Source organism: Staurois parvus, unplaced genomic scaffold, assembly GCF_062004578.1.
Source record: "Staurois parvus isolate SC_StPar_1 unplaced genomic scaffold, SC_StPar_1.0 ptg000347l, whole genome shotgun sequence".
Lineage (NCBI taxonomy): Eukaryota > Metazoa > Chordata > Amphibia > Anura > Ranidae > Staurois > Staurois parvus.
Window position 1 is genome coordinate 14914583 of NW_028318143.1, and position 20860 is coordinate 14935442.

General features: G+C 41.5%; 1 protein-coding gene across 1 annotated transcript in view; it reads right to left on the reverse strand.

Annotated features, from left to right (window-relative positions):
* NRDC (nardilysin convertase) overlaps positions 1-20860 on the reverse strand; it is a 79054-nt gene that overhangs the window by 34320 nt on the left and 23874 nt on the right. The window contains exons 10-20 of the mRNA XM_089684479.1: positions 20737-20806; positions 20505-20582; positions 18113-18233; positions 16547-16605; positions 16411-16465; positions 12727-12831; positions 9804-9927; positions 9612-9698; positions 8491-8610; positions 8317-8368; positions 5160-5310 (exon numbers count right to left, since the gene is read on the reverse strand). Coding sequence (XP_089540605.1) covers positions 5160-5310; positions 8317-8368; positions 8491-8610; positions 9612-9698; positions 9804-9927; positions 12727-12831; positions 16411-16465; positions 16547-16605; positions 18113-18233; positions 20505-20582; positions 20737-20806 — 1022 coding nt within the window. The remainder of the gene's footprint in view (positions 1-5159; positions 5311-8316; positions 8369-8490; positions 8611-9611; positions 9699-9803; positions 9928-12726; positions 12832-16410; positions 16466-16546; positions 16606-18112; positions 18234-20504; positions 20583-20736; positions 20807-20860) is intronic.

A 20860-nucleotide genomic window follows, 5' to 3' on the forward strand; every position in this document is an offset into this window, starting at 1 on the left:
CTGGTGTGGTTACAAACATGGTGAAGGCAAGAGAATGGTCCAGGAAGACAAGAGAAGAGGTGATTTCTCTTCACAGGAAGGGCAATGGCTATAAGAAGATTGCAAAGATGTTAAACATACCAAGAGACACCTTAGGAAGCATCATTCGCAAATTCAAGGCAAAGGGCACTGTTGAAACGCTACCTGGTCGTGGCAGAAAGAAGATGCTGACTTCGACTGCTGTGCGCTACCTGAAGCGTAGAGTGGAGAGAAGTCCCCGTGTGACTGCTGAGGAACTGAGAAAAGATTTGTCAGATGTGGGTACAGAAGTTTCAGCCCAGACAATAAGACGCACACTGCGTAATGAAGGCCTCCGTGCCAGAACTCCCAGGCGTACCCCCTTGCTGTCTCCAAAGAATAAGAAGAGTCGACTGCAGTATGCCAAAAGCCATGTGGACAAACCACAAAAGTTGTGGGATAGTGTTCTGTGGACTGATGAAACAAAATTAGAACTGTTTGGGCCCATGGATCAACGCTATGTTTGGAGGAGGAAGAACAAGGCCTATGATGAAAAGAACACCTTGCCTACTGTGAAGCATGGTGGAGGGTCAATCATGCTTTGGGGCTGTTTTGCTTCTGCAGGTACAGGGAAGCTTCAGCGTGTGCAAGGTACCATGAATTCTCTTCAGTACCAGGAGATATTGGATGGAAACGTGATGCAGTCCGTCACACACCTGAGGCTTGGGAGACGTTGGACCTTTCAACAGGACAATGATCCCAAGCATACCTCCAAGTCCACTAGAGCATGGTTGCAGAGGAAAGGCTGGAACATTTTGGAGTGGCCATCGCAGTCACCAGACTTAAATCCGATTGAGAACCTCTGGTGGGACTTAAAGAAAGCAGTTGCAGTGCGCAAGCCTAAGAATGTGACTGAACTGGAGGCCTTTGCCCATGAAGAATGGGCGAAGATACCCGTAGATCGCTGCAAGACACTTGTGTCAAGCTATGCTTCACGTTTAAAAGCTGTTATAACTGTAAAAGGATGCTGTACTAAGTACTAAGATTGAATGTCACTTGGGGGTTGAATAAAACTGATAATGCTGTGAGCACAGAAAAGACATTTGTGGTTATTTCATTATAACTGTTATGTTATATTTGTCTGACCTACAAGTGCCTCTTTAATGTAAATGTAAGCAAGATGACTGAATGATCAAAAGCAATGTCAAACTGGCCAAAACACTCAATTTCAGTGGGGGTTGAATAATTTTGGCCACAACTGTAACACTAGACCAACCCCCTCCCTATCCCCCCTGGTTCTGCTGTGCTGGAGTCCCGTGATCCTCAGCTATCAGACACCGGCATGCTGCTTCATTGGTTCGGGCATTTGAAATCCCTACGGCTTAATCTCCTCTCCATACTGCTTAGACAGTATGGGCCAAAGGGATTCTAATCAGAATGTGTCTAGTCCGTCTGGTCAGCACTGCAAGGAGAGGAGAGAAAGCCACAGAGATTTCATATCCCCAGACGGGTGAAGTGGCATGCTGGTGTCTGACACTGGAGGATCGCAGGACTAGAGTATAGCAGGACTCCAGTACAGCAGGGATTGGGAGGTGGTCCAGTGTTGGGTCACCTTTCAGATTTTCTGTAAAGATGAACACTTTAATATATCCTGGAGTTACAGGATTAGAACATGTCACTTACCATAAAAGCATGGTAGGGGAGCTGAAAACCACAACTATAAAAAAAAGCTTTTTCCATGAAAGCAGTAAGGTTGTTGTATGGTGACAGGAAAACCACTGCTCACAGCCTTCATGGCTGTACCACCGGCTCAAGCTGCCTGTTGGGGATGCATTTATTGGCTTTATTTTCACCTTTTTTTTCTGCCAACAAACCAAGCTCTCCAGCAGAAGTAGCAGTTCAAGTATTGAGACTAAATATTTAACTTTTACAGGGGTGCTTATTACAAAGGTCAGCTATTATTATAAAACCTTCATTCCAAAAAGGAAAAAAAAACTGTTGCTGCAACCGGTTAAAAAGTGTTAGATGGACTTGACCAACAAATTAAAGCTGAACTTCATCTAACACTACCTTCAACCCATTTCCCAGACTGATCACGCTGCTGTCCAAAAGGCGTCTCTATTGCTCCTTTATCCAGAGTGGAGCCACCCTAAGACAGGAAGTGTGTTACTGGCCAGATCACCAGGTGAAAGTAAAGGGAAAAAAAGTAATGCAGCTACCACATTTTAGGTTTGGGTAAACTGCAATAGATTACATTTTTGTTTCAGGGTTTAATACCGCTTGAATATGTTATTTTCTTTCAGTACTGTGTCCCTACAGACTAGCTGAGCAAACTAGTGAGAGGAGGAAGAAAGCAGCGTGGCATAGTGAGCTCATCGCCAATCTGCCTCCACTAGAGGTACACTAAGGACACCTAGTGATGGAATAGTGAAACTACAGCAGCTGTAAGCCTACGGAGCTCCCCCACAAAGGAGAAACCATAGGAGAGAAAGTTCTGTGCGCACGCACTGCCAAGGCTCCTCTAATTGTGCTGTGTCATCAGGGCCCAGCCCAGGAGAAATGATAGGACATTTAAATGGTGGTAGGGCATGATGGTGCCCGGCTGCCAAAGTAAAAACAAAGTGTTTACAGTAAAAGCCTTTGCCTATATGTGTGTTTATTAGAAATACACTGCCCAGCTGTCAGCCAGGCACATTGCCCATAAAAATTAACCGCGTTTACAAGCACTGGTAAAATCTACTCCTGAACGCATGTTTGGTGTGTTCAAAAAAATGACTGTAAACTCAACTGCCTGTAAACAACTATGTGTACATGGACACATAGGAAAACATTAGGGAGAGTTTAGGGGCTGCTGATAAAAACCGCTGAACAGCTCCTGAATGTCAGTTTATCAGCTGCAGTGTACATGAGCCCTTTATAAGGTGACTTTATCCTTTAATACACCCAACAGGAATCTAGCAGCATATACTGGCTAACTGGAGAGGTTTTAAGGATTTTAATACATCCACCAGCTTGAGCCTACCAGCACTGTTGACTGCCTGAAGAGAATACCAGGGTTTCATATATTCCACATGAAACTACCAACAGCTGGTCATAGTAGAAAATCTTCCAGAAAATTCTAGTAGAGAGGATGAAGACGTCTATTCTCCTGAAGAAGTAAGACTGAGCAGGTGTGAGGTGGAAAGGGTAATCAATATGGGAGGCTGGCTTTCAGTTGCCTATTATCTATTTCTCCTGAAGGCAGCAGTGGAAACCCACGTTGCTAAATATTATCAAACTTGTAAATAAATAAATTATTGTGCTGCGCTCCCTAAAAACAAAAACAGCATGTGCATATATATCAATTTTCAGAAACATGCAATAACCCTCTTAATTGTGTTCCACTAAAAATCCACCCATGCAGCAAAAAACATCCCAGTGTAATAAACAAAAGTCCTCTTTCCCATAAATCAGCTTCAATCAAATGGATTAATTCCAGGTTTCCAAGTTCCTTATATATACTATAAGGAACTTGGAAACCTGGAATTAATCCATTTGATTGAAGCCGATTTATGGGAAAGAGGACTTTTGTTTATTACACTGGGATGTTTTTTGATGCATGGGTGATTTTTTATGAAGATTTTTTGTGTATTATATTGGGATGTTTTTGTTGCATGGGTGGATTTTTAGTGGAACACAATTAAGAGGGTTATTGCATGTTTCTGAAAATTGATATATATGCACATGCTGTTTTTGTTTTTAGGGAGCGCAGCACAATAATTTATTTACTATTATATACACTATTATATGAGTTGGGTGTGAAGTGTTTGCGAACCACATATTGTTTTTATTTTTGGTTTATTTTATGTTTTTATTCGTTTTTTTAAAAAATAGTATTTTGTTACACATTCTGAAGGTGAAAGTCACTATATTGGCTCACAAGTCTTTTAAAAAATTTTTTAATATCAAACCTGTGTCCCACAAAGGACGATATAGAGAAAACATGTGCATAGAATCACATAAGAGGACATTTGGGGATTTGTTCCAATGCTAAATCTGCCCAAAACAAATATATTTCTGTGTCTTTCACATGGTATTTAAGTGACTGTACACCTAAAAGAAAAACATTTTTTTTTACATAATTTACCTTCTATGTGCAATGGTCCTGATCCACCTCTTCTGGGGTCCCCCGCCTACGCTCTTGGCTCCTCCCCCTGCTATGTGCCCCCATAGCAAGCTCCTTTGATATTCACAGCGTGGCTCGGCCCCAACCCCCGCTCTCTCCTCACAGGCTGTGATTGACAGCAGCAGTAGCCACTGGCTCCTACTGCTGTCTCCATGGCAAGTGAGGGGAAAGCAGAGAGCCACTGCTCTCGGGTACAGCAATGGATCGAGATATGGATCGAGCAAGTATTATGGGGGGCTGGGGGGGAAAGCTGAACACAGAAGGTTTTTACCTCAATGAAGAGAATACATTAAAGTAGAAAAAGTCTGCCTTTAGAACCAATAACTTTTAAAAGGAGTTCTGTCCCCTCCCAAAAATACTGTAGCTGCTGACTATTAATATTAGGGCACTTATTGGTCTAGGCATCCAGTGGTGTCCTCACCCGAGCCGACTCTTCAATCAGCTATTAGGTGCTGGCACTGCCATCCTGACTAAGGGAAACCGACAGTGAAGCCTTGAGGAGACCTGTTTTTCTCTTCTGCACTTACAAGTCTTGTCCCTCCCCAGCCCACGACTCAGCAATGAAAGTAGAAGTAGCAGACTGGATGAGCTCATTTCTCTGTCACTCTGTTTTCTTCTATCAGCATGTTCTTTGTTAGCACATGAGCATTACAGCACATCTGATATGCTGCTTCTCCCTCTCCCAGTCTGGCTTCTGCTGTAAATGGGGACCCCAAGAGGCTTCGCAAAGTCAAATTCAGGTACTTCCTCTGCTTGCATTAAAAAAAAAAAAAAAAAAAAACACATTTAATGATGTACTGATAAATACACTAATTTGTGTATTTATCTGTGTATATATCTGCCTGGAGTACACCTTTAACCCTTCCTGGGAAATATTTGAAGAAAGCTAGGTGTGGTTTTTAAATATACCCCAAGGAAGCCACAGCAGAGTTTCACATGTCATCAGCTTATCTCTCTTCTGAAAGAAACATTGCAAACGTAGTACATTCATACTCACTGAAAGCTTGTGGTTGAACCCCCTCACTTTGATGACAAGGCCATGTTCTCCAGCTACCAGTTTATATTCGAGCTGAGCAACATCTGCTTCATAGGCAGGTTCTGCCAGTGTATGAGCCAGAATATTGACAAAAATGTCGAAGAGAACCAAGCTGAAACAACAAAACAGAGCAGAAAGCCATCAGTGAATACGAAGGAATCAATGCTTTTGGAGCCACTAAAGATACAGTTTTTAAATAGGTCTAGAATACCGGTAAAGAAACATAAAATGTCACAGAAAAGAGATCACGTTGTTAGGTGGTAATCAATATGCTGCACGATATATTTGCACATTACTTCACTTTATAGCTGGTAAAATAAAATATTTAATGGAATGCAAGAAGAGCATTGATGCAATGGAGAATATTCTAAAGAAGAGTAAAGTCTTGGACAGCCTTTGGCTTTCAAGTTATCTGCTTAATAGTACACTTCAATCAAAACGGAACAGTTTGCACTTACAAATCCTCCATTATATTCCTTGATCACATTTACATGGCACAATTCCATCCTTCTTATAGCTGGCATTGTCAGTCAAATAGTAAATATCTAGTGATCCAGCTGCTTCCCTCATGCAGCCCATCCTGTGTAGTTCACATAACATCAACCAGGGTTTGCAAATAAAAACAAGTAATAAGAGTGAGCGCACAAAACAACTAAAAGCAGCTGCTAGCATAAAGGATGAACCCCTCAATCCTCAAATGGAATATAATATATATATATATATATATATATATATATATATATAGCGCTAAAAATGAAGTGACAAAGTGCATAATATGCAAAGTATGAAATTTGTGCAAAATTAGATGAAAAATAAGTGTCAACAAAGTGACAAGTGCAATAGTGAATGGATAAGCATAAAGTGACAAATCGGTTGTGGATGTTATAAAACAACATCAATGTAAACAATATAGTAATCTCTGAGAACAATTACTAAAAACATATAAACACATGAAGTCCAGTGAGTTGGTGAATGGATGAGAAAACACCTAAAATTCAATGAAAAGTTCAATAAGATAAGATCCAGTGTAGGTGACTCCTGTAATGAAAGAAATTAAGTATGCTTGCACTTACCAGAAGCGCACGCTAAATGCGCATACAAGTATCATATCCAAAAAGGGGGGACCCTGGTGGTCATCATGGATCTGGTCACAACCTGGGGGAGGGGGGGCTCCAATGGCACACACACACACCGGACAGCACTCCAGACCTCACAGCAAACCAATCCAGCACACAGGGACACGGGTATAGCTCCTTAGGCGAGTCCAGCCACTTTGCCTTGCTCTGTACCAATGGTACTACTCCACCTTAAATGGCTGTTTATCGCTGCTGTCTCCTTCTCCTCACACTCCACCTTTCAGTCAGCATTGCTCTGTGAGCATTGACAGACATACTCACTCCTAGACCAGGAACGACAGGATGGTCCACAGTCCCATTGTCATCGGATATCACTCTTCAGCCCTGATTGCAATGGTTGACAGCAGAACAGGTCAGGCTGTAAATTGGTATTCCTTTGAGCACCCAACAGCCAAGTTACCCACACTGACCGGATGTTGCAGCTCAACCATGCCCATAAACCTTGGGTGCAATGCATAGCACAGAGCTATAGCGGTCATGTGACCACTCCAAATATTAGGAAAACAATAGGATTTTTGACTTGCCAGTAAAATCCATTTCCTAGAGAATAGTACGTGACGCAGGTTCTGTAATCATTACGAAAGGGTGATATGCAGCTACCTTCAGGTTACTGGATACTGGAAAGAAAGAAGGCTGAAGGGACATCCCACTAAATAACCCCTTCCACTCCCAGCCAGGCTCAGTTTTGTAGCAAGCAATCAAGATGGTGGCAGCAATGACAAAGCAACAAGAAAACACACTTGAACATTATGGGGCCCCAAATGGTAAACTTTAGTTTTAAAGTAAAAAGGGAACCAATCAAGCTGGAGACAAAACATTTGCGGGAAAAAAAAAAAAAAAAAAAAAAAAACAGCCCACTTCCAGTCCGGACACTTTTACCCCCTTCCTGTCCAGGCCAATTTTCAGCGCTGTCAAACTTTGAATGACAATTGCGCGGTCATGCAACACTGTACCCATATGAATGTTTTAGCATTTTTTGGAGACAGATAAAACTTTATTTTGGTGGTATTTATTCACCACTGGGATTTTTATCTTTTTTGATATATAAATGAAAAAGTCCAAAAAGTTTGAAAAAAAGTGTTTTTCTTTATTAAAATTTTGCAAATAAATAATCTTTCTTCATAAATCTTGGCCAAAATTTATTCAGTTATCTTTTTAGTAAAACAAAAAAAAAATAACCCAAATTAGTTTGTTTATAACCAAAAATTATAATTTTTCAATAAATCTGTTTACATTTTTATTTTGTTTTTTTATATTATTATTTAAGTTGTTTTTTTTTTTGTTTTCTTTTAACATAATGTCACCCTAGCAGTAGTGTAACCATAGTGACACTGTACTTGTGGGGAGTGATGAAGATTTTTTTACACCGATTGCTTATACACCCATAAAGGCTGTAAAAGCAATCATTTCTCCTTCTCTCTGGCTGGATTCTTGCAGCCATTGAGAAATACTGTGTGAGCTGTGATTGGTCACAGCTTGTCACATGGTACAAGGCTGTCGTAAATAGCCTTTTACCATGTGATCTCTGTGATCATTCACAGATTTCACATGTAGTAAGCAATGATGCCAGAAGTGACATCTTGCTTACTACTATCACTTCATGTGATCACCGTTTGACCAATCAGTGATCACATGATTGGGACCTCACACAGAGGTCCCATACAGCAATTAGTGTTTCGCTGTGTCCTCTGAACACAGAGGGCACCGGATCGCAGTCCCACGCGGTCCCAGGGAGCATGCACAGCTAAAATAGCAGGCGCCATTTATGAACGGCAACCCGCTCCTGCACTGCCCCCATCCAGCCATTTATATACATGGGCCAGACGGGAAGTGGTTAAAAATGGAATAAACTAAAAGCACCTTTATGTGACATTCATTTTAATTAGCAGACAGTAAGCATTTTTCAAATTTCAGAACACCCTTTACTAATGTACAGAATATACTGAGCAGATAAAACAAATTCAGGAGTACAAAGAACTTACTTTTCAGGTGACTGTTGGATTAATGGAGAGATGAGATGAAAGCGCATGTAAGCTGAGAAGGAGATAAAACAGAGTTAATGCATCCCCACCACTGCATTTTTTGTATTATTATTATTACTTCTGCAATCCTTAAAGCACAAGCTGCAGAAGTATGGTCTAGTCTTCAAGCATTACCTTTAGGTATCTTGAACTTGTTGTCCTTTTTATACCATAAGCTGCCCTGCTCAATGTTCACAATCTTCTCCGGATACTCTGTGTCTGGACAGTCGGAGGTTTTCAGAGTGAAGTCAGTGGCTGGGTGAGGAAAATCATAGTAAATTGTCAGGACAAGAACACAGGGACTCAATGAGGAATACACATTACTGCCACATCATCAAACAATACAAAGGTGCCTTTTCTGTTATGGTGTCATTTATACTGTAGGTTAACAAAATTTAGCTATAAAATGAAATACACATCAGGAACCTAATGTCCTGACTGGCAGTTAGAGATGTTCTACAGCTATAAGGCTCCATGCACACTGGATTAAAACAGCACCAGTGCTCTTGCAGAAATGAAAGCTAATTTTGAGCATTTTTTTGTACTAGTGTTTAGCAGCCTTTAGAGGTTTTTTTTTCTGCGGAGTTTAAAAAACGTCACTAGACTACCTAATGTGCACTGACACATAGAATAACATTAGCTGCTTCTACAGGAAAAATGCTAAACACCTCTAGGAGCAGCATTCTTTTAGGCCAGTGTGCATGGAGCCTAAGAGTCATTACCAGATGGCATCTTGAATAATTACTGGTCTGAGATAACTGCATTAAAAATTAGCATTCCGTCAGTGAGTTCTCAAGAATGGTATGATTAATGGCAGGGGCGGACTGACCATTTGGAAACTCGGGCACTGCCCAAGGGCCCGGGGTCAGTAGGGGGTCCCATGAGATGCCCTTGGTACCCTCTTCCTCCTATAAGGCTCACAGGAGATTGTCATTGGTCGACACAGTCACGTGGTTGTGCTGCCCAATGACAATGCCCCGTTGTGTGCAATGTGATGTTACACAGCTGGGTAAACGTAGCCTATATATATATATATACACAATTCATCCAAGAAGAGCATTTAGTGAATGACAAAGTAAACTAAGAATACATTTTTCAAGAGCAAAATTAGACATCGTGATGTTGTCCATATTAATGGGTGGGGTGTCTCATTTTCAGATTGCACTAGCACAGGAAAGTTACAGCAAGCACAGGGCAGCATAATCAAATATTTCTTTGATCCGCAAGGTCAAGGAGTTCATTCACTGCACACTAACCAATGAACTTGTTTTCTGCTGGAAGGTGAAGGTCTGCATTTAATGGGAAGTCAGTAGCCCACAGATCGTTCCATTGTGCACTGATATCTGGAAACAAAATAATGAAAGTCAATACAAGCAGATGCCCAGGATTATGGAAAGTATATAGTGAATGTGGTAACGTTTTTCAACATGACCTCCATGTATTATTACCTTCAACACTGTACTGAGTGCCAAACCACTTCTCCTTCAGGTCACACTTGCCCTCATTGGCAGGAGAAAGAAGCAGCAGGTTTGCTTTGTCAGGAGTAAGGCCTCGAAGAGCATCTGCAATTACCTGAATGCACCAAGAAGAAGGTATTAGAAGTCATCTGCTTTTTACCTACAGCCAGAGCCCACTATCATCAAAAGAAATTCACTGAACATATGATTTGCATTCAGCCCTCTTCTTGACATGTGCCGTCAGACCTAGTAGAAGTGCAAGTTCTACTATGGAAAAAGAAACAAAATTCTCTTTGTTCAAGCAATCGTCTAAAACTGCCACATAAAAGCTAACAATTTGTTCTCGCTATGCAAAGCTATATAAGCAGAAACTTCAATAAATAAAAAATTTAACCAAACTCCAGTAAGCAGTTTTCATCACTGGGAACCCAGCACTGCTCATTCTGAGTGCCCGCCTTTTGAAATTGAAATCAAAGTGTTACTAAACCAGGGCCCTGTATTCACTATATCTGGTCTCCCACAGTACACACAACATGGATGTGCAATTATTTTGGTAAATATAAATTGCAAAATATCTTTTCTCATCAGCAGTTAGAGCAGTCTTGTGACTTCTATCAGTGTCCAGCCAAGCACATCGAAGCTTGTAGGAGGGGTTTTTATTTTGCTCTAGGAGGATGCAGGACCCCTGACCCTCTGTCTGGACAGTGCTGACTGGCTCTGTGCTGATCACATGCAATCTCCCAGAAAGAAAAAAAAAGCCTCTCTAGCAATACACATTAAACTGAGTGCAGAGTGACTCAACATGATATGTCTTATCAGGAGATAAGAGGGGGACACTGGAAGAAGGGGAGGATCAGAGAAGACAGGATCAAACAGCCTTTTTACACAATGCAGATAATTAACCACTTAGGTTCCACCGTGAGTATAACAAGCATGCTTTACTGCATATACAGACCGATTTTACTGTTGTGGGTTTAGTATCACTTTAAGGTAAAAACTCAAGTATTTCTTAACCACTTGAGTCCATGTGTCACTTTAAACGGTTTCTGGGAAATTCAATTAGAAAAATATTAAAACATTGTAAGAATCTTGTTTGAAAACATTTATGAATACACTACTTAAACTAAAAACTTAAAATGTTTCTAAACACACAACAGTAAAATCAGTCTGTATATTCAGTAAAGCATTATTGTTATATGAACTGTGGAACCTAAGGGGTTAAATCTCCACATTGTGTAAAAAAAGCTGTTTGATCCTGTCTTCTCTGATCCACCCCTTTTACTGTCCCCAGTCAATCTGCTGATAGTACAGAGCCCTAGCAGGCACTCTGCTCATGCTCAATTTGGTGTGCATTGCTAGGGAGGTTTTCTTTTTGTCTTTTTTTTTTTGGTGATGTTTGGCACAGGGTCAATTAGCACTGTCCAAACAGAGGGTCAGGGGTTATGCAGCCTCATAGACAGTCAGAGAAGAATGAAAGCTCCTCCTACAAGCTTCAACCAGTGGTCAGCCAGACACTGGTAGAAGTCACAAGTCTGCTATATACTATTGATGAGAACAGGTATTTAGCAGTTTATAATTAATAAAATAATTGCATTTCCATGTTGTGTGTACTGTGGGAGACCAGATATAGTGAATGCAGGGTCCTGGGTTAACCTCCCTAGCGTTCTGATTATTTCATATTTTTGGTGCTGAAAGCGGTACCATTATTTTGCATGGAAATATGTAGTTTTTTTATTGTAGGCTGTAATTTTTAGGAATAACTCACTGAAATCTGTCTGAACAAGATTCTAAATCATACATTTAATTCAATAATATAATCAAACCAAAAACACTGAAATTCGAAATATAGCGCCAAGTTCGCACATCACTGAGCTTAGTCGCAGAATCGTTTTCAGTGTCTGATGACGAATTTCTCCACGAATCATTATCACACAATTCTGCAAGTGGTTCTAATTTACTATCGCTGTTCTCTAGCTGATCTAAACCCGCTTTTGACCTAAAAGGGACACTTTTTGGACGCCATAGACTTTTCTAAGTTTCCAAGCAGAAAGAACAATCAAAATGCAGACAGGGGACAGGACAAAGCAATAGGGGCAAAATGTATGTGAAATGGGTTGAAACAGCAATGTTTTACTATGTAAAATCGTTTTGAAAAAAATGACTTTTTTTAAATTTTCAAATTTCCCGCCGCCGCCTGTACGTCCCGACGTCACAGGGACCGGAGCACAGGAGGCGGATGCGGGCATCCGCCGGAGATGGCCGGGGACGCTGCAGGGGACACATCGTGGGAGCCAAGGACAAGGTAAGTGCTGCAGGGACTCCCTATGCAGCGCCGCATGGTAATCCCGAGTGTAGCTCGGGGTTACTGCTTTTGGTACAGACATTTTACCCCGAGCTACACTCGGGAATACCGTTAGGGAGGTTAAGTAACAACCTGCCACCTTAAACATACAAAAAAAGCCCTAAATAAAACATTTAAAGCACCATGCATCAAACAATTGTCATGTTTTTGTCTTTATAACAGTTCTGCTTTGACCCTTTCTTGCTTCTCACCACTACTGATCTCCTGCAACCTCTCTGCAGCCACTTTCTGTCCACATGCACGCCAGCAAAAACTACATATTTCTCAGGGCAGGCTTCCTGGTGATGACAACAGTGGAACATTGCCATGCAAAGTGTGTCAGAATGGCTGCTCATAGTCTACACAGAGAGCAAATGATAGGGTGACAAAGCAGGAGAACGACTGGGAGGCAGACCACTGTCACCCTATAACAGGAGGTGCATACACAGGGACTTTCATGGTAGGATCACCAGCTATTATTTTAATAACAATTGAAGCTTTAAAAATATAAAAAATGCATTGACCTGTTAAACATTACGTAAGAAATTAGCAATTTCTGTTGAAAACACTTACATCAGGGTGGTATTCAAACAGCAGCTGGTCTCCAGTCAGGAAATCCTCTTTGGGAAATAGTTGCATATTTTCACAAATATTCTCTACAAATTCAATGGGATCAGTCTAAACAGATGATTAAAAAAAAACAAAACACATTGCTTTTAATGTACATAATTTCCTGGTTCTAGCTTTTGACTGACTTTTCCAATACAAGACATGGTCTTATTAAAAATGTTAAGCTGGCCACTCAACACATGGTTGCCTTTGAGATACATGCTATGATTTTTTGCACTCAACATAAAATCCTTTTTATGAAGTCCATTGAAGGACACAGGAGGAATTTACAATTTGGGTGGTATTGGCACCTAAACAGGACAGGACACTGGTAAACAAGAAAATTGTAGGCCAGCCCAGGATAACCATTCTATTGCCAGCATTCCTGAGTTTTATAGTAAATCAGTACGAAGGACATAAGAACATAAACACAGAAAAATGGGAACCTTCAGGACATCCAAAAACAGTCCAAGTGAGGGGTGAGCAACACAACAACTGCTAATGCCCAAAGTGATAACAGAAAGCAGAGTACTGCTTCCAGCTCAAAGAGCTCTCTGAAGAACCTAACACCCACTGATGGCATCAGATGAAGCAGATAAGTCCAAATGGTATAACTTAGAACAGAAAAAGAAGCGGCAGTCTTACAAAATTTGTAAATAGATGCCCGATACTGTAAAGCCCAAAAAACACTCCTGGGCCTAGAAGAACGAGCCGTAGAACAGGAAAGGGAGGAAAACTATCCTAAAGACTATGAGCTTGAACAATGGTCTGTCTGAGCCACCTAGAGCTGATGAAAAAAAAAAAAAAAAAGAAGCTGGGGTGCCCTATTTGGGGCTATCCAGAATGATAGGCAATCAGTCTTTCTGGAAGAAGCTGTGTCTGAGAGGTATACTTGCACAGCCTGAACCCCATCAAGACAATAGAGTGGAATTTTCTTTTGATGAACCAGAGCCACACAAAGGATAGAAGAACAATGTTGTTGTAAAGATGAAAGGCAGACTAATTTGATTTAAAAGGAAATTCTGGGCATTAATACTTCCTTGTCCCTATGCAAGGCCAAAAACGATTCTTTGCAAGATGAGGGTTCTAGTTCAGATACTTGCTTGCAGAGGTGATAGGTACTAAGAAAGCAATCTTGTGGGTGAGAATAGAGAGGAATGTCCATAATGTGTTCAAAGATCATCTTCTAAAGTGCAGAAAGAACCAGTCATATCATACTCACAGGGGAAACCACATTGGAGACTCCTTGCACAAAGGGCTTAACTAAATAGTGAGAGACCAATGGTCCCTAAACATAACAGACATGTTAGAGACTTGATGGTGCTGAGAGCAAAATGCTGGTCTAGACCCAACTGCAGGAAGGACGAGATTCACCTTGTGAGGAAATTCCCAGGATAAAAGTCCTTAGACTTAAACCAAGTGAAGCAAACCTTCCCCATCCAATGATAGGAGCCTCAGGGAAGTGGACTTTCTAGTCTTAAAAAGGGGTAGTAAAGGCAGAAGTTTTATTTTTTTTTACCTTCATGCATTCTATGCATTAAGCTAAAGACCATTCTGTGTGCTGCTCCTACCACAGCCCCACTAATACTCACCTGAGCCCCCTCTCGATCCAGCGATGTGCACGAATGACAGCCTTGGCTGTCCCGGGAATCCCTCTCCTCATTGGCAGAGGCAGGAGTCATTGGTCCCACTGCTGACAATCACAGCCAGTGAGCCAATGATGAGAGTGGGGGCGAGCCACAGCTCAATGTGCCTTATGGACACATAATGCTGGGCTCGGCAGCAAAAATGCACCAGTGCCTCCACTGTGGCTTGCTTTTGGTGGCACTGGTGAAGGAGGAGGAGAAAGGAGTGTCGGTGGGGAACCCGAGAAGAGGAGGAATCACAGATTCAGACACCCCTGTCCCTGCAAACCTGAACTTCAACAGCCATGCCATTATTGCCAGCAACCAAGAAGAAGGATGGTAGTCAGTCTTTAGGAGTGTAGGTCCAGATGGACTGATAACTGCCACAGTGCGTCTGCTAGGTAGGCATACCACATCTGCCCAGGTCAATCTGGAGCAATGAGGATCACCAGAACACCCTCCATATCAATCCTGTGAAGCATGCTAGGAAGAAGTTTCAGGAGAGGAAAGCATAAATCAAGATGTACTGAACCCACAGAGCCTCCAGAACATCCACCATTTCTGTTAGAGGTTAATTGCACCTGGATAAAAAAAAATAAAGAAACCACTCTCCCGGGTCCAGGCACCTCCAACTGACAAAGTCTGCCTGCCATTTGTCCCTGCCTGGAATGTAGGAGCTCAGAACTGTGGAATGTGAAGTTGTGCCCAGGACAGCATGCGTTATACCTTCTAGTACCTTCAAGACTTCTAGTACCTCCCTGAAGGTTGATGCACGCAACTACCGTGGTGTTGTCTGGCTGAACCTGGATCGAATGGCCCTCTAACAAGTTGGTCCAACTCTGAAGGAACTGTTCAATCACCCAAAGTGCCAGGATGTTTATCATGAGACAAGGCTCCTTTGACAACTCTGCAACAACGGGGTGCCCAGTACTTCTCTCCAGCCCAAGAAGCTGATGTCCTCTGTGAGAATCTTTCAGAAACGATGGAAAAAAGGACTTAACCCAACCCTAAAGCCAGATAGTCAAAAATAGCCTGGTCTAGACTGAGACACAGTCTAGACACTGCGTAGCAGAGGTCCGGAGTGAAATTGGGCAGAGGTGACTGACTCAAAGGAGGATACCGTCATCTCTAGGAATCTTCTGCAGAAGCAGACAGCTTCTGAACTGAAGGGTCTGCACATAAGACAGAAGAATGTGAAGCTTCTCTTGGAGACTCTGGCCTGAAATGTGTCCAGGACCAGACCCAGATACTGCAAGCGATGAGTTGGTCTGAGCAACAATTTTTGAATGTTTAGATCCACCCAAACCACTTTAACATCTGGAAGCCAGAGATACATTGTCTAACCAGAGCCCTTGTCATCTGTTCTCTCAACAGGAGGTTGACCAAGTGTCCCAAAATCGGGATGCCACAAGATCACAACAGGCCAACGCTGAAGCTAAGATCTTTGTGAACACCTAAGGTGGTGACTTTAGGCCGAATGTCAGGGCCACAAACTGTTAAATCAGTGGTCCTACAGCAAACCCCAGAAAGTGCCAGAGTACTGGTATAATGGGGACATGCAAGTCAAAATCACACATCTGCCTGCTCATGCCAACCCTCAGCTGAGCTTTTGAATTTTAATTTGAGAGTAAAAGATTAAACGCCTATAAAAGATGGTAAATTCCAATAGATATAGAGGCACCACAAGACACAGCTACACATCCAGATCCTCAACTTCCCTGACTTTTGTATACCCCCTTATTGTTCTGCTATCCAATGTGGAGGACAGTAAGAAGCTGGAAGGAGGTGGCTTACAAACACTCCTAAAGGGTTGCATCAGTCTTCAGCCCTTGCTATAGATTGTGGCTGAGCTTGTAAGTTCCTGGACAACAGTCTGGAGGAAACTAAAGGTACATATATGCATCACATTCTTGCACTAGGGCTGATTTGTATTTTTTTTTTTTAAAACAAATTCACAGCAGGCTCACTTCCATATAAAACCAACAACACATAATTGTCCATATTATTGCATTGGAAAGTGTACCTGCTCCTGATATTGAAACTCATTGGCCTCTATTTTCTGAATTTCCTGGAAAATTCTGAAAATATAAACATTTAGGATTCAACACAGTTTCACTGATTGTTTTTCCTTCACATTCAATTTTTGTTCAAATAATCACCTTTCTTGTGGACCCAGCTGTTGCAACATTTTGATATACTGGAACACAATGTGAGTAACCTAAGAAATGATTTACAAAGACAAAAAACATTAGATCCATATTAGCCATGCAGTTGTCGTATCCAAATAGTTTATACTAGACAAGTTTAGATATGCACAGCCAACAAAGAAAATCTACATCAAACACCAAGATATAAAGAGCGACCCTTCAAGTATGACAGTAAGGCTAAATTCACACTATTTCAACCCAATTTTTAGTATGACTATGTTATGCAACATGGTTATAAGTTGGGTGTGGTTTGCACATTCTATCTGGCAAAAATCGCACCATAGTATTACAGGAACCTTTTCCAAAATTGCACTGGGCTGAGCTGCATTGATGCAAAAGGGCACCTTTGAAAACAAAAGTAATTTCCACTGTCATGCAATTTTGTCCGACAAAAGGGGAAGTTCAGCTTTAAGGACTTGTCCCCCACTCCCAGTTAAGAATTTGCACCTTTGGGGAGCGGGTACCCAATTTTGACAGGTACCCACTTCCGCTCTGACCGCTTAGATCACAGGTGTCAAACTGGCGGCCCTCCAGCTGTTGCCAAACTACAAGTCCCATGAAGCATTGCAAGATTGACAGTTACAAGCATGACTCCCAAAGGTAGAGGTATGATGGGACTTGTAGTTTCGCAACAGCTAGAGGGCCGCCAGTTTGACACCCCTGGGCCCTAGATGATCACCCCCCCCCCCACTGCAGTCTTCTGGGACATGTGACAGGTTTCAGGAGACTACAGGACCATTCACAATGAGCAGCACTGCTACGCATGCGCACTGGGTACCAAGCTGTGAAGCTGCAAGCTGTCACAGAAGGGTACTGGCACTGGGGACAGAGGACGGCCAGTGAACCCAACTGTGGGGTGCACACCACTGGATCAAGGAACAGATGAGTAGCTGTTTTCACAAGTCAGCAGCTACAGTTTTTGTAGCTGCTGACTTATTTTTTTAACAGGAGACTGGAGCTCCGCTTTAAGTCGCATCTGAAAACGCACTAGTATGAAAGGAGCCTAAACCACAAAAAAAGTTGAAAAAGATCAAAATGGTTTAAAGATAACAAAGAAAAATCTATAACTGGCAACAGATGGATCTTTTTTTTTTTTTTTCTTTGATCAGCCAGCCACATGATCAGGAGAAAAAAAAAAAGTAAAGGGTTTCTCCGATCCACACAAGCGAGGTAGATGAAGGTATCCTCCTCGCTGCGCTACTTTATCCTGGTAGCGTGACTCCTCCACTGTCAGAATACACTGATCAGTGATGCAATTGACTGCAAGCACTGATCAAATGAACATTTTCTAACATTCCTGTTCAAACGAAGACAATTGTTAGATTGACTTCTCTCTAGTGGGACGGTCATGGACTAATTAAATTTTGTCCGGGCCCTACTGAACTGGAAGAATTTCAATACAACTACAGTCAGCTTTATAAATTAAAAAAAAAAGAAAAAGAAAAATGTAGGAAAAACAGACACTAAAAGGTGTCCACATTTAAATGTTTTGCACATGGCTCTAGTTTTAGATCATACCTCATAGAAGTGTTCATATCCTGCATCTGTCAATGTTATGGAAATGCTGAAGACTGAATATGTTGTGTTCTGCTCAAACCCAGTCTCACTGTTACCTCCAAACAGAGCCAGAGCCCAACACCTGAAATAGAGAAGCAAACAGAATAGAGGATACTGCCTGATCAAAATGCCCTCATCTGCATAATCTAAACAGCATTCCAATAGTGAAACATGCATTAACAGTCTTATTGCTTTCTCCATCTGGTTCTACAACCACCAGAAGCAAGTTCCTCCCCACTCTTATGTAGATCATGCCATTTCCCCTTTTTTAGCCCTCCAGCATCCACAAAAAACAAAGTATTTCAACAATTACATCTGCCGCACTCTCGCTTACCAACCTCAGCCCTAATTATCACCTGCATAAAATGTATTCCTTTAATGCACAAATTCTTGTATACTAAAATGACTTCCTGCTGTTTGCTTAGCTCTGCTGAGTAAATGAGAACACATTATATCCCTTTGTAGCTTTTCTACTGGGGTTGTTGGGTATGCAACTTACAGACATGAAAGTAGACTGCTTAGCTTCAAAACAGAAGTGAAATCCCCCTGCGCTTAATGGAAACCTATATAACAAAACGCAGCTGACACCCTATCCTATACCTATGTGACACAAAAAATTAAAAATGTATAAATGGTGTAGCGCTAAAGACCATCAATATATGAACAAATAACATGCAAAAAATAATAAAATACATAAATGAATAAATAAGTGATAGATCCTCCAGAGATCTAAACCATATTGATAAGTGTCCCAAATTGTGATAATAGTGAATACATCAACTAGGTCCCAAATGTTGGACCCAAATATAATGTGAAAAACACCCAATCATAAATGGGATGTTCACGCACAAACAAAATGACTTGCAAAGTGAATCCCAAAATGAGGGCTAAAACTAAGTATCAAAGTGACAAGTGCTAGAATCCCTAAAAATAACAAACACATAAATTAATGTATGCCAAAAATAAAATAGGTAAACCCCACCAAGTAAATTAAAAATGAAATTTAAAGTCCAAAATTTAAATCCAAATTAAATAAACCACACAGATGTCCCTCCAGTGTAATAAAGGTGATTTCACAAAATGTCCAAATTATCTGAGCCTCCCAACGGCTTCCACGACCAGTGTTACCTCAAAGGAAAAGAAATTATACATAGTGCATTATCCTTGAATATAATAATCTTAAGAACAGTGTGTGAATTCACTCAACTGTGTACCACACAAGTGACCCCTTTTCAGTGAATAATTAGTGAAAAAACGTGTTCGTGAGTCACTCATAAGTGACAAAAAATCAAGCAAAAACAGTGTGCACTTCTAATTCAAGTAAGGAGTGAATACCCTTACCAATAATCAATAACTATCTCGCCTCATTGCCATCCAGATACACCAGGATGGTAAGATAGCCCTCCTGGAGAGGTCCTCAAGGCTACCACAATCTCACAATGACACCTGGGTCCATCAGCAACAGTATTCCATACACCTCCTCACACCAAGATGCCCATATATGAGAAATAAATAGTGTATTACTGCCAAAAACACCATATAATAGCTTTAATCAAAATGCTCACATTAACATCGCCTTTAAAACGCCTTAAAACAGGTATTTCAAACCTTTCCACCATCCAGGGACCGTCCAGGCTGTTTGAAATACTCCTTGCCACTTTCTAAAATGGCCGCTGCTCCACTTCCAGTTCCACATACGGTGCATGTGCAAAATAAGCCAATAGGTATCCTTCAGTGGCAGAAATGCCCCCTCACCTCCTTAATGCGACCCAATGGGCCAACACGCCTTTCGGATCACCCTGGATCCTTCACAGGTAATAGCTCCACACCATAAAGGACTCCACTGACTCCACAGACCCTCACTAGTGGCTCGCACACAGCAAGGGTTCTCCTTCCACAGGCAGGTTAGTGTGATACAGCCAACTTACTCATATCATATTGAAGCCCTGAAAGAACACAAGAGATCCTCCATAGTGCAACACTATGTATTCACAGTGTAAATGGGTGAAAAACGCCAAGTAAAACCCTCACATTTGATATAGCAGTAACAGGCAGTCACACCACATGCTATGGGTGTATTCTGTATGAGATTTACACTGTGAATAGTGTTGCACTATGGAGGATCTCTTGTGTTCTTTCACGGCTTCAGTATATGAGTAAGTTGGCTGTATCAGGTTAACCTGCCGTTCTGCTCCTCTGCCACTTTGTAATTCCAGATAATAAAACCACAATTCTCTGCACCCAACAGCAACACACACGTCCAATTACTGACAATCCACGGTCGGTACATTGCTAACGTCTCTGTTCGTTCATATAGGACACACAAGCCAGAAACAGGACAAGTTTCACTTACTTCTTACGCAGCAAAGAGAGAATACTGCCTTTGCCCTCATGACCAATAAGCCAAGAAATGTAGTGAAGAGGTTTCACCCTGGAATTGAAAGCGTTAGTTAATGTGTTTATTAAAAAACGTAAAGAGAAAACTTGGATCAACAGAATATAGAATGATACAACTTGATCTCCAACAGATAACCGTCAATGGTTGAATCCTGGACAACCAACAGAGCTAACATGGCAGTACTCACTTGTAAAACTTTTCCTGGGGAGTAAGGGCCCATGTTATAGTCAAAGCATGAACCTTTTTAATTGGGACAACTGCAAAGAGAAGAGAAAAAAAAAAAAAAGCACTTTATTGCTGCGGTCAAGATA